At 39.6% G+C, this 18872-nt stretch overlaps 1 protein-coding gene across 1 annotated transcript; it reads right to left on the reverse strand.

The window, feature by feature from the left end:
* Positions 1-15719: 15719 nt before the first annotated feature.
* rps11 (ribosomal protein S11) lies at positions 15720-18050 on the reverse strand. Its single transcript, XM_083896157.1, has 5 exons — positions 18003-18050; positions 17347-17487; positions 17068-17143; positions 16333-16462; positions 15720-15926 (listed from the first exon to the last, which is right to left on the reverse strand). The coding sequence occupies exons 1-5, from the start codon at positions 18015-18017 to the stop codon at positions 15803-15805; spliced, it is 486 nt and encodes a 161-aa protein (XP_083752283.1). The 5' UTR covers positions 18018-18050; the 3' UTR covers positions 15720-15802.
* Between the last annotated feature and the right edge of the window lie 822 nt (positions 18051-18872).

The following is an 18872-nucleotide window of genomic DNA, read 5'->3' on the forward strand; positions in this document are numbered from 1 at the left end:
GATCTGCTGTGACGCCTCCTAAAGAGAGAAGCTGAAAGAGGTAAAAGAAGCAGAATATCTATTAAAAGTGTTTAAAGGTGCATTATGTAATAAATCTAAAGCAACTGGCCATAAAATCCTCCTAATATGTCACAGAGACTCATGAATAATGTTCATATAACAAACTGAACTCACTAACAACAACAGTACAGCCAAAATATTTGCATTAAAAAATATTTTGCAGACTGCAAATCATGTTTATGTTTTGAAATCATGTTTTGGCATGTGGCGCCACCTACCGCCGTCTACCAATCATTGCAGTCAGTAGCGTCTCAGCTGCCGCGCAACCACGGGTTGCCAGTTACGTCAGAAAACGAAACCTAAAAGACCTCTGTGTTTTGAATTTAAATGTATTAACCGTTTTTGGCCACATTCTTACATATGGCACCTTTAAATGTTATGTTCACTGACTTTTTGCCACACTTGTGTCCTGGAGGAACAGCATAATAACAATGTGAAATGTGAATCATTGTTGGAAATATTTAAGACAACCTAAATATAGGTTGGAAAATATGTAACACATTCCAGTATTTAGTTGTTGTTGTTTTTAAAAAATGAGATTTTAAGGTTTTCATAACTCAGTAATACAGATAGACATGCATGCATCATATGGCTAAATGGAGGACTGGCACCTATATTTTTCTAAATCCTGGGCCTCTGTATTTACCCTGGCTCCGCCCTCAAAAACAGAGAAAACATGAATTATTGCAACAACAACCATGCAGTGACAAAGCAGAGTGACCTGAATGTACATGTGTCATGTAGAATACAGTGGTGCCATGTCAGATGTAGAAATAAAGACAGTTTAAACCAAAACGAGTGATCAAGCACCTGCTCTTTTGGCCTCTGATTAAAAAAAGTTATATATTGATTGTTTATCCCCAATATATGTATTGCGTGTAAATCATCTTGGTAGAGGGCTTGACAATAAAGTCAAAGATACATATCTTTATATATCACACTATTATCTGACACATCCAGATTATATGAGATATCCAGTCAGTATCATATTACCATGTCTGTGTCACTGATCTATTGCACTGTCCTTTATATAACAGATGTCTAATGATATATACAGTACAGTACATAGGGGATACAGGAAATTGTCCTTTCTATTATAGAATAAGAGTAAAAAGATACACATTCACTTGAACATACATGACAAGACTTGTGTGGAGCGGGAAGAAGGAGTTTCAGGGAAATATCAACAGAGACTTTTATTGACATTTGCTTTCTCACGTTCATACAGAGCTCCGGACAATTTCAGGAACATGAACCTCAGACTTCAGAACACGTGTGAAAGCAACTGTTGTCACGCTGGACAGATAAATCATCTGTATGAAGAAGATCTATTTTTAAATTCAGCAAAATCCTTCACAGGACTGATGAGTACTTTATAATGCAGTTGAGAGAAAATGGGGATTTTTCAATTTGTGGCATTATTTAAGGGTGTAGTAAGTCTGTACGCCCACTTTTTCTTATGTGTTTTTTTTTTCCACATTACAAAATACCATGATACATTACAGGCTCATGCAACGATAACATTACACAATATCACAGTGTCCACTTGTTGTGTTATGGTGGTCTTACAGATGTAATCTGTCTGCAGATAAGAACGATTTGGTGTTTGTTTTAGTTGAGGAAAAATGTAAGATTTGTCGTTTCTTTTTTGCCGTTATCTCCATCTTGTTCTACACAGTGCAGTGTAGCATCCAGACACACAATGGCACGGGGTTATCAGCTCAGTCACTTCAGCTTCGGGGGGGGAGGGGGTCACAGAGAGGGGGATTTACCCCACAGTTTGTTTTTCCTGCAGAAAAGTCCTGGCAGCCACGGCCATAACTTCCACCGAGGACATCAAGGTCACGATCTCGGCTTGTTTTTAATAGAAATGCACATTGCAGGTTTTCACGCAAAGACACCATTGAAGTCAAGAAATGATCAACATGTGGAAGGAAAATCTTAATAAAAGCTTGATTGCAGAAATGTATTTAACATGACACATTCATTCTGTTGTTCACAATGAGGAAAATATCAAAATGTGCCAATAAATGGACAAACAACTTTCCCCCGACTTCAAATAATTTGTTGTAAAGAGGAAACCGTTCTTTGACAATGAAGTGGTGTGTTTTCTTACCGTTTTAAATATTAAAAAAGCAAAGAAAATCCAACGTTGTACCTGAGACATTTGTAAGTTTATTATTTCCGTTCAGTGAGGAAGTTTGAGGATTCACTTAACTTTGAAAATATCAGTTTTCTCAGTTTAATCAAACTTATATTTGAGCTTTTGGAAAGAAAAAAGGGGGGAAATAAAAAAAAAAAAAACCTTCAACATTACACATTAGTTGGTGTGCTTTTCTGCCAGAAAACACAGAAAGTCAGTATATTCCTGTCTCATAATGTGCTACTTTGTAACTCTTCGACTTAAAAACTACCACTTTATGAAGAAGAAACCTTTTCGTTGTCGTATAATCCAACTTCGTAACAACATGTTTGTCCCTAAATGGCAGTTTCCCTTTTTCTGTCAGTGGGAAAGTTTTACTATTCACTTGACATTAGGAAAATCCCTGTATTCTTAATTTAGTCCGGCCTACATTGAGCCTTTTCCAAACTGAGAAATTCATCTAATCCTATGATTACATAAATTATTTTAAAATTACACTTTCAGGGTGTGTTGTTGTTGGAAAGCGGGCAAGGATAATCTTTTTCCACATTTCCTGAACTGTGAATCATTAAGTTCATACGTCGAAAGTGACGTGAACCTGTATTAAATTAAAGAAAGCTTCCCTTTTATACAGTTTCACATCCTCTTTGAAGCTGCAGAAGTGGAAACGTTGACTGTAAAGTGACCTTCAATGAGGCCTCATCTATAGAAAAGCTCATGTGAAAAGCATATATGCTGCTTCTCCTCACATTGTCCGAGGACTTAAAGGACTTTCCTGTCTCTGGACTCCGTATTGATTGTCGCGACAAAGGCGACACAGTTTTGAGTCGCTCACACGGTAATTGGGTGTGCTCTTCCATTTGATCTCTTTTGTTCACCTCTTCAGCCGCGGTTTAGTGAAGCAAGAAGATACTGTGCACTTTCTGCTCATTTGGAAACTGGTAATGAAAAACATCATTGTGAAACTTCGCCCTCACTTCCTTCCCTTTCATTTCATCACTGCACAAGCACGACAGGACTTCAAATATATATCATCCTGAAACTGCGCTGCCCCGAGGACTGAAGCGACAAATGTGATATATGATCCGTATACGTTTTCCTCCACATAAAACCCAACAAGTATGGACAGAGCGGTCTTCATCTTCATTCTTTCTCATGTTGTTAAACATGATTTAACCTTTACCACTAGACTTTAGGTCATAAGTTATGTCACTTCTGTGAACAGATGTTTCAAATCTTCTTTTGTCCTTCAGGGAACTATGTCAAATGTCAAAAGTGGGTAGCAAGGAAGAAATTTCTGGTTCTTTTTGTGGCATCAACCCAGAAGCGTTTTATAGCCCCAATGCAGGTGATGCAGACCTGCTCAGGCTTTGACATGGGTGTCATTCACACTGTATGTTGATGTGGCATCAAAATAATCATTATTTGAAGGTTCAAACCCTAGAGTACATTGTGTAGCTTTAAAGGTGCCATATGTAAGAATGTGGCCAAATTCAAAATACCTGTATCGTCCAATAGGAGCCTGGTTGCAGGTGATGCCCTCTAAACTTGCATTTGCAAAACCTAAACATGGCACCAGCTAAATTCTGAAAGGCTCAAAAATGGGACTACAGAGTCTTATAACCCATGAAAAGTTCCAGAAATTAAAGGTGCCATATGTAAGAATGTGGCCAAAAACTGTTACTGCATTCAAATTCAAAATACCGAGGTCTTTTAGGTTTCGTTTTCTGACGTAACTGACAACCCGTGGTTGCTCGGCAGCTGAGACTCTACTGACTGCAATGATTGGTAGACGGCGGTAGGTGGCGCCACATGCCAAATACACAATTTCAAAACATAAACATGATTTGCAGTCTGCAAAATATATTTTTTTTTATGCAAATATTTTGGCTGTACTGTTATTGTTGGTGAGTTCAGTTTGTTATATGAACATTATTCCTGCGTCTCTGTGACATTTTCACTTTTTCAATTTATGGCCAGTTGCTTTAGATTTGTTACATAATGCACCTTTAAAAGATGACATTTTGATGCCACTGTAAAGTTTAAAATCATATTCTTGTTTCGTATTATATTGAAATTCATATACAGTAGCTTTGCTTACTCTACAGCAGGGATCACCAACGTGGGCTACCAGGTGCCCGCAGGCCAAAACGGTGCCCGCGGGCTCACCTCACCTGCATGTTCACATATGACCACTCAGTAAAATATCATTGATATTGTTTATAAAAACTGATAATCATTAGGATGAATGTGTATGCAGTTGAATGCATAATATTAATCATTTAAATGATAAAAAAAACAAAAATGGTTCATAAAATGTTAATGTGGTAGCTCCATTTTATTCTTTACCCTTCAGGTAGCTCTCGGTCTCAAAAAGGTATGGGAACTGACCAAACAATCATGACAAATCAAGCTTTAAGAGAGCAAGTTACATCATATGAGCGAGGGGGGTTGTTGTAGAATCCATGCAGAGCTCACATGAGGAGCCCATACCATGATTATGTCAAATGAAATGTTTGCCAAAGTGTGCGCTGTCGGCTGAGACAACACTGTGTGCAGCATCTGACTCATGTTTTGAAGCTTTCAGGTTATTCGTACTGATCATTATCGATAAAGGTAACAATGGGTATCTGTACTGGTTTCCAGGTATTGTAATGGCACCAAATAAATTCCAATGGCAATGACAACCAACTACTATAACAAACATATCCAGTTTAAACGTGTAAAAAGCGATATTATATCTCTCTTGCTGGAGATATCAACTTTTATTTTGAGGTCCTTTCACTATATCATCATGCTGTCATATAGGGCCACGTGGCGGTACAGTGGCTGAGCATTGTTGCCTCACAGCAGAAAAGTCACCAGTTTGGAACACAGTTCATCCAAAAGCCTTTCTGTTTGGAATTTGTGTTTATGTGTGAGCACGTCCTACAGTCAAAAAACATGCAGATTAGGTCGACTGAAGACTAAATTGACTATATGAGTGAATGTGAGAGTGACTCCAGCTCCCCTCGAGCCTCATGTGTGGAGGGTAAAGTGGTAGAAAAGTCATAAATGCTCAACAGCAGCTGAAACTGCAACAAACACACTATTCATTTCCACTTCCACACAAGGTTTCATTGAGCTGCAAACAAAGTGAAAGCTGATCTTCAGTTTGGCTCAAAGTTATAATGGAGCATGAGTGTTTTTTGACAGAGCAGGTCACGTTCCCATCCACAGCGACCGGCCGATGCTGAGGAGGTGCTGGTCTAAGATAAAGCGGAGGAAGAGTGTAATGAACGACGCAGCGAGGCTCAGTGAGAACTGGGCCACTGTGACGATATCTGACTGAGACGGTGGGAACCGAGGTCACGCAAGAACTGTATGGTGTTTTCTCAGCGGAGGAAAAAGAAAAGAAAAGAAACAAACAATACCAACAACAACAGTATTCTTCTCAACACTGTGGTTTGGTTAAGGAGGTTGTGAGAATTCCAAAATGCAACCAACTGTGTTTACGCAAGGCAACAAATTTATGGTCTTGCAGTTTATGAACTCTCAGTGGAAGAGGGACAGCGTTCTCACAGTGTGATGGAGAAAGGCAAGACAATGGGGCATAAATTAACTCATTAAATGTCATTGTTAATGGCTAATATGGGTTCAAGATTTTACATGACATCACTTTATTATTCTATTCTATTCTAACAGGATATTCCTGCTTTAATCAAATATCCAGAGGGGAAAGAGTATTGAAATATGTAAAAGTACCACTATTTAAAGGTGCCATATGTAAGAATGTGGCCAAACCCAGTTAATACATTCAAATTCAAAATACTGAGGTCTTTTAGGTTTCGTTTTCTGACGTAACTGGCAACCCGTGGTTGCTCGGCAGCTGAGACTCTACTGACTGCAATGATTGGTAGACGGCGGTAGGTGGCGCCACATGCCAAAACATGATTTGCAGTCTGCAAACTATATTTTTTAATGCAAATATTTTGTCTGTACTGTTGTTGTTGGTGAGTTCAGTTTGTTATATGAACATTATTCCTGAGTCTCTGTGACATATTAGGAGGATTTCATGGCCAGTTGCTTTAGATTTATTACATAATGCACATTTAAGTACAAGTTGTGTACTCAGAGAAAAAGTTACTTAGTTACTTTTTTAACAAGGTTCTATCTTGTGTCGTGCAAAAAGGACAAGGCGACACAAATCTCACTTTAATTTTTTTCAATTAAAGGCAAAACTTTTCAAATTAAAGTGCTGACAAAAAAAAATATGTAAACACATAATGTATCAGTCAACATGGGTCAAAGGTCACAAATGCTATAACTTTCTCACTCACTCAGGGACCTTGATTAGCGCCAATTCACCTGTTTATCCTCATCAATCAATATGAATTTATTTATTTTTGAATTAAAAAAAGTGAATTACAGTATTTACTTAAGTAAAGTAAAAAGTACACAAAAGCCCTACTCAATTACAGTAACGCAAGTAAATGTAATTCATTACTTTCCACCTCTGCAAATATCGCTTTGAAAACACAAATCACTACAATCTATGCCATAAATAAAAACAGTGCAGTAGCTGTTTGCAGGTCGCGATGGGAAACGAGATCCAACCAGACGAGTCGAGATGGAGAGATCGATTACGCTGAGGTTTTCCCAGGATCCCGCCTCTCTCCAGGGAGAACGAGCCTCTGCTCCGGCGCTGTGTGGGTCTCTCTACTGTCATTACCAGCGATGGGAGCCACAATAGGTCAGGGAGATGAGATAACATTGTGAACAGTGGAGCAGCAGGTGAGAGGCTCAACACGGCACGATTAGATATCCGGGTCCCAGGGTGTAGCATTGCCTGGGGCCTCGGGGGCCTCGGCCTCCGCCATCTGCCGGGGTGAATTCCTCCTGCTGGAGAGGAACTGCTCAGGAGCAGCACAAACTGTTGCTGTGGGGCGTCGCTTTGAGTTTCTCCTGTTACCTTTTATGGCGAGAAAGTGTTACACTTTGCATCTCTTTTGTTACATAGTCCCAAACGCGAGCTTTAAAGAATGCAAAAATATAAAGGCTCAGATGCAGACAAAGGACTGAAACTTGTGGTATTTGTGTGGTAATTCTCTGTTGTTGTTGTTGTTGTTGTTGTTTACTGTCATTAATATCAACGCGTAACTTTTAAATAGAAACTAATGTAAGTTAAATTCAAATCATTGCCAAATGAGGTTACACAATGGTGATTTAGCCTAAGAGCTCCAAATAAGAGCTCTCTGTGTTTGGATCTCATGTCACTGGGTGATATTCCTGCGCTGCACACAGGAAGTGATCCGTTTTATGACAAGACACATGGAGCATTGCGTGAGTAAAGCGAGGCGGCTGTAAACGACCATTAGCACTATTCAGACAGGATTATTTTGTGTAGGTGGTGAAGGAATGAATGTAATTTTACCACAGGTCATCTGATATTAACTGACCATAACTAAAATGCCCAAACCACAAAGGAGAACATTGGTTTCAGTTTGAGACCATTTGCCAAGAGATTAATTAACCTAAAGCAATCAGTGTTTCCTTTGTTCCTTGTTCTTTTGGTTCCAAACGGTGTTCGTCATTGGCCCAAAACACCAGAGAGATGCTTCTTCAAGTGCCTCCATGCGGGCAAATCCACGGAAAAAGTACTTGTAAACAGGATATAAATAATATAAATATTTACACACACATTTACTGCTCGTCTGTTTGCACAGGATTAGTTTAACCTGGGGTCATTTTTCCAGACAGTTTTACCAAAGGTAAAAGTCACCGTAATCTTTACTGACATTGTCCAGTAATAATTACTGACATGGCACATTCAGATGGGACTAAAACTACTAAGATGCACTGGTAATAATGACTTTACCCCACCTCTCCATATAAAACTAATCCCATCCAAATAGACTGTTATAGACTGTTTATAAAGTGGATACAGTCTTCCGGTTCTAACAAAAACACCAATGAAGAAGTAAAAATATACTCTGAAATATACCTGATTTATAATGTCAGCAATTGTCAAAAAGTTAATGGTCTCAACCAGTGTTTCACATATTCTTGAATAGAGTATAATTGTACATAATGTACAGGAAAACAGACGATCGAGTATGGCACATGAGTGGACACCAGTGTGACTGACAGCTGGTATCGTCCAATAGGAGCCTGGTTGCAGGTGACGCCCTCTAAACCTGCATTTGCAAAACCTAAACATGGCACCAGCTAAATTCTGAAAGGCTTAAAAATGGGACTTCAGAGTCTTATAACCAATGAAAAGTTCCAGAAATTAATTAAAACTGCTCATGAAAAACACCTCTTGGCCCCGCCCACCTGTGCTCTGCTGCTGTATACACTAAAAACGCTGATAGTATGCGTTACATCCTGTCAGTTCACCAATAAAAAGCACCAAAAGTTGCTCAGTGCAGCTTCAGAACAGTATGTTAACTAACTGCAATGCTTTTTTGCAGTAAGAACCACGGTCCTCAAATTCTCAGTGTTTCGCAAGCTTCCCCTGGTGGAGGAAAATACTGTGCTGCTGTGTAAATCACAGTGTATGTGATCATACACATGATCTTAGAAAAATGAAAGAAATAACAAAATGATAATAGTGAGAGTCACCTTATCCCTCACTCTATGTTAATCTATTGTCACTATACCAGTGTGTAAAATATGTGTGAGGAAGATGAGGATGATGAGAGAGCAAATTATCTTATTGGGAATAAATCTGTTTAAAAATCTGTAGCTGACATTGCTCGGACATATTTACACCACTGTATCTTAACGTTGGTATAAAAAAAAGTGTTACGATTGAGAACCGAAACGAGTTAGAACAAAGTGTTCAATAAATGTAAAACAGGTGAAGCCCCAGTTATTGGACATGCTAGAAACTCAGTCCAGATCCCGCTCGCTCTCTGGACTTGCAGGTTTTCCTTGGGTCTCCAAGTGTGAGGCCATCACTCAGCGAGAGCACACCCCCGGGGAAACTTTGGTGACAGCCGTGCTGGATGGTTCACACATGACCCAGGAGCACTCCAGGCACGCAACGCCCCACCGTCCTGTGACCCGCTGGCACCAGGCCGCCACGCTTTGATCTGACAAACCCTGCTGCAAAAATCGGAGATGCCCGCCACGCTCGCACATGCCAGACATACACTCTGTCACGCAGGCAGGCGTGAACACGGCCCGAACATGAGAATATTGAATTAGGAGCTGTCGTGCAAATATAGAATGTGGTTGCAGGGATCTTGGATTACCAGACAAGGCCAGGTGAGGGTCAATCAATCACGCTTTTGTAATCGATAGGCTTTGATATGAGGCTCTTCAGGAGTCGACCAGCAGCGATGAAACCTCACCCGTTGGATCAGTTTCATTCACATGTGCATAAGAGCCGGCAGTTTAAATGGTCGCTGTTTTCAGTCTCTGCAGTGTTGATGAGACTGAAGAAGATCCACATCTGGTAAATCATTTAAAAATCTGTTAACGGTGCTGCTGCAGACATCAGACACTGATCACTGTGACCAGAACCTTTAACCTGACAGTTATAGATCTCGACATGCTCATTATCCACCAGAACATATACACTTTCACCCTGACAGTAAACTAATCCAGCCGTAATATATATAATAAAAAAAAGCCTTTATAGTACAAACTGTGGTTTGAATCCATGGCCATTAAAAAAAAGAGCTTAATATGATGCATGTTTTTAACAACAGGATGTTTTCACACAGACGTCGGTGTTTGGTTCATATGAACAGTGTGTGTCTTTGTGCAGATCTGGAGCCGATGATGACATGCCCAGATGTGGACGGTGACCCTGTGCCGACCCTAGATGGAGGCCACAGTGCTCCTGTGGGGTGAGATGATGAACACTGATGGGTTTATGCTGCAGTTAAACAAAAACAAGCCAGAGGAAAATGGAAAATGACGTAAAAAAGGTTTTTATTTAAAAAGCTAATTTTTTTTTTACTTTTATCCATCACTTTTGCCATTAAATTAACAATAAAGAGAGAGATTATACTCAATCAGCAGCTGTTTGGAGTGGTTTGGCTTAGCTGAGCTGATTATTTTTCATGTAATGCAGTCATACTAAATGACAGCGAGGAGATTACTTCTCTCATAAATACATTTTAACAGCATTACACATACATTACAAACTGCTGCATAGATTCAGATTAATACAAGCTTTAATCAACATCAACAACGTCAAGATTTATACAGTATGATGATATGCAGTAAAGGAAAATATGAAATAAAACAATTATTACATTTTGTATGATTTTTTTTCTTTTCTTGATCCATATTCTGCAATGTCTGTGCTATGCAAATATTCATTATAGAACTTATCCTTAAAGCAGGGGTCTCACATATTGGAGACCCCTGACCTGGGGGCCACTGAGTGTCTAGTTTGGTCAGTAGGGGGCGGGTCAAGTGAAGAAAAGTCAATGTTTATGATGATATTTCACAGAATTTCTTTTTTTATATAACAAACAATAGTGTTTGGCTCTTTGCCCAGTCTGAGGTTGGTTGTGGCTCTTTTTTTGTATAAAAAGTGCTCTATAAATAAAGTTTGATCAATTATAATTTGATATTAAGTAGCGGGCCACGTGAAATTGGCCACGAGTTTGAGACCTCTAAAGTGTTGACACAGGGAGCTGGAGCCAATCCAAGCTGAGATGGTGTGAAAGGCAGGATACATCCTTCTTCGTGACTCAAAACACATCATCGGACACATCATCGGCCTTGAACAAGGCTAAAACACAGACAGACAACCATTCACATTTACTCACAAGCAACATCACCTCAGCACTACTGGGATTTACACTTATAAACGTTTGCTGTGAGGCACAAGTGTGTAACCACTGCACCACAGCGTGCTGCTCTTAAAACATAAAGGGGAAATAGGTACAAACTCAGATCTGTTTTCATGCTCAGCCTTTGTCGTTCTGCCCGACGACAGAAAACAGCCCAGAGGATGAAGGGCTTCATCTGTTACAGCCCAGGTTCCATCACATAAAATAATCCCCATCTGTTCAGTTCATCATCACAGTCTGAGCAGTCACTGCTGCCGTGTTCCTGTCGCAGAGCAGTCTGACGGGTGCTGCTGACGACCTCCACACAGGCCGGCAGCAAACCTCCCGCTGAGCCAGCAGAAGGCCTCTGTTTTGACAGCGGACATTTCCCCTCATTGGGTCGACTGTTTGAGCTAACATTGCTCTGCCATTAGACACACAAGTAAGCACGACTGCCACTACGATCTGTGACACTGTGTAAACATGCTGGCAAACTGAAGAGAGGCACATCAAAAGAGTGTGTGTGTGTGTGTGTGTGTGTGTGTGTCTGTGTGTGTGTGTGTGTGTGTGTGTGTGTGTGTGTGTGTGTGTGTGTGTGTGTGTGTGTGTGTGTGTGTGTGTGTGTGTGTGTGTGTGTGTGTGTGTGTGTGTGTGTGTGTGTGTGTGGTCTTGCACTTGCGGCATACTGAGGACCAGTGAGGGATTTTAACCAACAAAGTGAGGTCATTTTTACAGTGAGGACATTTTGGCCGGACCTCACTTTGTTTTCATTGAAATCACTTCCTTAGGTTGCTATAACATGCTATACTCAATTTGTCAAAAAGAAGTCAAAATTTTGGACGACATAGTATAGTATGACGTTTTTGTCAAATTTTTGGCCAAAAAAAAAAATCTAAAAAGTTTTCCAGCCCTTTTTGCTCTGGGGCTCCACCTGCAGACATGTTATGGTACTGCAACCAGTAGTTCTTTGTAGATGTCATTCATGAAGTAGATATTTGTAATTGTGTCGATTTATAAAGTGGAAATGCTGATCCTCACTTTGTCAGCAACCCAGCCCTCAGTATGCAGCAAGTACAAGTGTGTGTGTGTGTGTGTGTGTGTGTGTGTGTGTGTGTGTGTGTGTGTGTGTGTGTGTGTGTGTGTGTGTGTGTGTGTGTGTGTGTGTGTGTGTGTGTGTGTGTGTGTGTGTGTGTGTGTGTGTGTGTGTGTGGCTTGTGAGGACCAAAAAAACTCATAAACCATAGGGAGTGAGGACAGTCTGGCTGGTCCTCACATCTTTAATCTTTTTCAGATTTAAGACCAGGGTTAGGTGCCTAATCCTACAAAAAATCCAGTCCCAATGATGTAAATTACTAAATTACTACTACACTAAGGTGAAGACATCTTATGTTAGTGGTAATGATGGTCAATGCAATGTCCTCTGAAGTCATGGAAACCAGCGTGTATATATGTGTGTTTGTGTATGGGTGTCTTTGTTAGAAACCATAGGAAGTGAGGACAGTGTGGTTGGTCCTCACATCTTCAAATGGCTTTTTAGGGTTAGGTTTTAAGGTTTAGGTTAAAGGCATCTAGTTGTGATGGTTAAGGTCAGGGTTCAGGGCTAGGGAACGCATCAAGAATATGAGGGTCCTCACAAAGATATAAAAACAATTGTGAAGAGAGAAGAGATGTCCATGCATACTGAACAAATCAGTGTTTCAAGACTATAATTGGAAGATGAATAATCATTTCTGTCTGGATTGAGTCTCTAAATATGTTTTTTTTCAACTCTGACCTGAGACAACACACAGGTCACCAGTCTCTGATGGATGTTAGCAGTAAACCTTCATCTGTACAGCTCGCCTTCACCTTTTGGTGATGCCTCCAAATGGTAGAATCAGAGTTGTTTAGCAGAAGCACAAGATGGTTCCTCCATCACTGACACATTTTTACACTCTCAGACTCTTTTTTGGTCATTGTTTATTTTCAAATCCTCCAGAAATGTTTCACAAAAGTGAGAAATGATGACGTGTTTTGACCACTCTGCGTCTATTTATGATAAAACACAAGAAAAAGAATTTGTAACTGCATTGTCCCACACATAAATGGAGTTGTGAAAAGCCATTGCCAAAGAGTGGATAACAATGCCATTGTGTCCCAACAGTGAAGATAAACTGTTTTTACCAAACAACAAAACAATATTTGGCTCCAAACATATTTGTAAGACTCTGTCATGTTCAGTTTCACCACCGAGCAGCAGCGTCATCCAACCCCAGTGTATTATGGTCGCTTGGACTTTTTGAGGGATCTGACCTCTGCCCTCAAACAAACACTGTGGGAGCATGTATGGACTAATGTGGTCTCGGCGGCCTGCTGGGCCGTCATGCTCCCTGGAGTGTCTGCTCCATGAGAGGGCCCTGTTATTCAGAGAACATCCCGAGGCCCTCCCACCCTCCCGTAGTGTCTGCGCCTGTGGAGAAGAGGAGCTGGGAAAACCCCGGTACAAGACAAGGACATTTTGTGGTTTGAAGCTGCTGTTAAGGTAAATATTGTAGCCTGGGTGGAGAGCTGGGACAAGAAAAACACAAGTGATAACAGTCATTTGAGGGAAATTGTCAGAATACTCGGATCTCACATTCACCACTTTCTCCTATCTACGTCGTCACCATATGCTCCACGTTCACTAGAGCGTTTGAAAATCAACATGTACGACACATAATAATGATGTGACGCTGAGGGAACAGAAGGCCGAGCGGAGGAGGGGCTTCACATGAGTCCCATACAAAAAAAAAATACCCGCTGCCATGGTCTGAAGCAGAAATAAAGACAAATGCAAATGACTCTGCTGATGCAGACAAGGACCAGAAAAACACTGAACGTCTTTATCGGGACCTCAGACGCTGTTGAGCATCAGTGTGGCTGCAACTTTACAAGAGAATAACGTCGCAAACAAAGCACTTTGTTTTCTTTGACCCCAACAATTTCAAGGTCACTTAAACATCTCAAACAGGGAGTTTGATTTCATTCACTTCTTTCTCCTGTGTGTGTGTCTTATGTCACTTGGGATGAGATTGAAATAAACTCATTTACGTTCTTTTTTTTTTAGTTTGTAATTCATTACTATTGTGAAAGCATCATACAGGCCTCACTGTCAGTGAACATTACATGAACAAAAGAAGTCATAAAACGAAATAAGGGGGGCTGTTACATCCAAATTAAAATATATATTTATATTTAAGACGTGGCTTATTTATGTATTCATCCATGACATGTTGAATTCAGGTATGTGGTTGCTTATCAATATTTTTTTTTAAATTGTCTTTTGTCGCCCTCTGCTGGTCACATATGCTTTGTGCAAATAACATGTTGAAAACCACTGGGTGGCGCTGCCGGGTGCATTGCAGTGTGAGCTGTAAAATAATACCATCATTTTGAACTAATCATTGTCATTGATAATAATAATAATACATTTTATTGAATTATGCTCTTTGTTGCTGCAGACCCTACCAATATAATCAAATACAGTATACATCGCATTTCCGGAATATTGTCCCTGTAGTGTCTTCTTCAGTGTGTGCACAGTTCTGTTAATTATAAACATTGCTTCATGATACTGTACATCAGCTGACTGAGCTGCTGACAGTTTATTATTTTATACTGAAGCTGATTGATTAAAGTTTTAATTTTCCATTTTATGTAATCCATTATGTTGACATGATGTTACAACACATCCAACCTACTGTGCTGGAATATTGCAGTTTACAAAATGAATGTCATTGTCACATGCCATACTTCATAATCATAATTTTATAATATCATTTTCATAACTGTCCTTATGGTGGCGTTAGGGCACAAATCTAAATATCATGAGTTGAAAAAAATTCCCATGTGTGTGACTTTCACCATAGTACAACCTCACTTGCCAATTCCTGTATTAAGAAACTCGGCAAGTGAGGTTGTACTATGGTGAAAGTCACACACATGGGAATTTTTTTCAACTCATGAAATTTAGATTTGTGCCCTAGCACCACCATAAGGACAGTTATGAAAATGATATTATAAAATTATGATTATGAAGTATGGCATGTGACATAATGACATTCAAATTGTAGAATTATAAATAGATCCACAAATGCATCAAAGTTCAAGTCAACTGTAAATAAGCACAAAATCCAAGCTAATTTACCCATTCCTAAATTGCCAAATATCTTGATCAAGCAGCCAATGTCTTATTAAAACCAGTTCTGATTTCTCTATATCTAATAATATAAATGTCTTGTACAGTTGCACCATAAATCATAAGGAATCATTAAAACTAAATTAGTCGGTGGACCAAAACACATAAGTTTGAGAAATTGACTACATTTTTATAGTTTAAAAGTAATTTTGCTTTCATGGTTGACTTATCCCTTGTGGTGCAAAGTAAAAAAATACATATATGTAGTTCACCTCTTCAAACTATAAAGCCATCTTCTGACCTCACAGATTACTTAACCACTTAATCTTAACCTCTGAAACAAGGGTTATTATGGTTCAGTTGAGTTCAAGCTCCAGGTAACAGATGTCATTGTTTTAGTGAATCAAAAGTGTTCTCATAGTCAATGCTGCTTCCATGTTTAATTCCATCTACTGCACCAACAGGGTCTTTATCCAGTGAGTGTTAAAAGCAGTACTTAAACGTCCTTCATCAACAAGTCTGAACTGTACAAGAACATCAAATTAAGCATTTTAGTTCAAAAATTAAGACTCTTGAAAACCAACAATAAAAGGGCAATTTAAACAAGGATTTCTTTATTTGACAATGGGACAAGTCAGCAAACAGCAGCCTTCCTGTTCATAGTCACACCTAAAACTTCTGGAACTGCTTCTTGGCGCCAGCAGCCTTTGTCACTTTGAGGACATTGAATCTCACGGTCTTGCTGAGGGGCCTGCACTCTCCAACGGTCACAATGTCTCCGACTGAAACGTCTCTGCAGGAGGGAAAAAAAACATGCGATTTAGACATGTTAACAGGTGGTTAGAGGCGCGGTGTTTCTGTACTGTGTCAAGGTAAAATGTGGCTCTCTATAAAGAGGTGTAAAAACTGCATCAGTGATTGCCAAAGGCAGTGTCGTCAGAGCTCCGAGAGCTTGGAAGACCATCGTGAGAAAAACATCATTTGCAGTGAATTATTACTTAACCAAGTTCTAGCATCAATTAAACTAAGATTTATACAGGTGCAAATTCTGATTATTACTTTCTTAAATCAGAACATTTATACCACCTAGAAGGCATGTTTTAGAGCCGAATTGAAGCAGAACATCTTTGAAGCAATATTTTCCTTCAACTAAATTTGTACCAGACAATATCAACTCATTCCAATTTGGTATGTCATACCTGAAGCATGGTGACAGATGAACAGAGAGGTTCTTGTGCCTCTTCTCAAAACGGTTGTACTTGCGGATGTAATGCAGATAGTCGCGTCTGATAACAATGGTCCTCTGCATCTTCATTTTGGTCACCACACCTTTGGAAGAAGACAAGAAAAAATCTTTAACAGCTTTCAATGGTCATGATGAATAATTGACTAAACATGGAAATGGAAACTATGAAAGGCACACATGACATTGCACCTTTCAATGTGTAATATTTCACAGTCACTTGACTACATCAGTGTTGCCATTAGGCGTTGTCGTCAGAACCCAGAGGGCTTGGAAGACCATCGTGAGAAAAACATCATTTGTAGGACAGTGACAAACAATTTCTGAAACAGGGTTAATGTTAAGTCTGTGGTTCAGGCTTGGATTACTTCAACCTGCATTATGGAATTGCACACTGGTCAGTGTATATCAATATTGACAGTTGGAAGTCTTTAAATTCCATGTAGTTTCATTACCAACAAGCTGAATTAATAATGAAACAAACAACAAATTTAAAAGCAAACAAATATTTACATAATCTATTGATTGTTTTCTAAATTGATTAGTTGAATCGACTTGTCAACTTCAAGTGCAGACGTACACTGCATTTAAACAGTAGATGGGCAGATTTCATAGAGAAAATATACTAGAGCAATCCAAGCCTGTGTCAACAGGTGAGTGGTTCTAGTATGAGATCAAATATTGAACTGACCAGAGAGGATACGGCCACGGATAGACACATTTCCAGTGAAGGGGCATTTCTTGTCAATGTAAGTGCCGTCAATAGCCTAGAGAATCCAAGACAGAGTTGTTAGTGTCATATAGTAAAACATCTGTAATATAATAAACATTTAAGGATTGCATCAGTTTAGCCAAAAAGGCATTGTCGTCAGAACCATGCAGGCTTGGAAGACCATCGTGAGAAAAACATCACTTGCAGTTAAACTTAACTCTTTCAAAGATTTGTCAAAGTGCCTGGACAATACATCACCTCTCTTGGGGTTTTGAAGCCCAGCCCGACACTTTTGTGGTAGCGGGGTAGCTTCTCCTTGGCCTCCTTTCCACCATCAGTGGCCAGAACACGCTTCTTGTTCTGGAAGATGGTGGGCTGTTTTTGATAAGCCCTCTCGGTCTGTAGAGAAACAAAAACAGGAGCATTAAGACATCTTACATTACAATATGGAGACCACATTATGGTTACGCTCCACACTCGTACACCAGGGCGACTCATTTCAATAATGCCAGCTTTAACTCACATGCTACTACCGCTTCTTAAATATAAAGTTAGCACAGCCACCACATCCGCGGTTCGTGACTAGCATTTTGATAACATCTCAATAAAACAAAAGCTGAGAAAAAGAAAATTGACAAAAGCAATGTTTACCGAGAAAAGACGTGTTACTTTATGGGAACGAGTAATACCGGGCTAAGCTAACAAGTTAGCATTCCGGCTAGTACAACGCCACACGAGGATATGCGATCGGCAACAACAAATGTCAGCTGTAACGGGGTAAGTGTGTTCATAAACGACTCGGGATCGTGTGTAAACACCGTATAATAGCACATACTCAACAAAATCGCACTCGTATGCTTAGTATAATGTGTATTTTTCGATTTAAATTCGCCACGCCGTTTTTCCAAACGTACTTGTGCGTCCGCCATCTTTGCCTGCCGAGTCGTAAAGAGGCCTGTGCATGCGCGCGACGGACGGAAGACGAGCGCACACCGGAAGTGACGTTTGCGTAAAGACGACGCACAACAGAAAATAACCAGAAAATATTACTAATATCACAGTTTATTTATTTATTTATTTATTTGTTTGTTTATTTATTAAGCAGCATCGACTTAAAAGGAAACAATTTAGCTCTCTCAGCTTCAGAGTGCAGGCTTTTTCCTGTCACATTGAACACAGTGTTTCATGTGACTAACAACACCTCTGCTTTTCAAAATGGTCTACTTTTGGTGATGAAAGTTACTATTTTATTTCAAAATTCAGTGACAAACATATTAAACACTGTATGGAGAAAGAGGATAGAGGGAATCCCTACTGAGACAGCTGGTTTACAAGACTATTGACATACAAAATCTGTATTTAGTACTTATATTTCTTTTACATTGAAAACAAGTGCAGTTTGTGTAACACTGATCCAAGATAGAATCTATATAAAACAGTGTTGTGGATTTAGAAATGACATTAAAAACATTCAAAGGCATTTTCTTTGGCTAATTGGAAGTTGCACCTGTGATTTGTGGATCGCAGCTGTGGCTAATTAGCAAAGTTAACCACTGAGAGAAACACAGGTGAGGCTGATTAACCTGCCTGATATAAGGAGGTTCCTTTTTTCTGTTTGGGTCTGTGCTTTCAGCGGGAAAAGAGCTAAGAGGGTTTTGTGTTTACGAAAAAGCAAATCAGTTTCTGTTTTTTTTTTTTGTTTCTTTCCTTGAGTATTGACCCATGCTGTTTAGTGTTTGTTGAAAGCAAAGGCAACAGTAGGGATTTTAACACTTATTTTACCA

Source organism: Microchirus variegatus (assembly GCF_963457635.1).
Source record: "Microchirus variegatus genome assembly, chromosome: 10".
NCBI lineage: Eukaryota > Metazoa > Chordata > Actinopteri > Pleuronectiformes > Soleidae > Microchirus > Microchirus variegatus.

Coding starts and splice junctions, on each gene's coding strand:
- rps11 (XM_083896157.1), bottom strand. Junction 16,463..17,067: donor CCGTGGCCGTATCCTCTCTG/GTCAGTTCAATA, acceptor CTTCTTCCAAAG/GTGTGGTGACCAAAATGAAG. Junction 15,927..16,332: donor CATCTGTCACCATGCTTCAG/GTATGACATACC, acceptor TCCCTCCTGCAG/AGACGTTTCAGTCGGAGACA.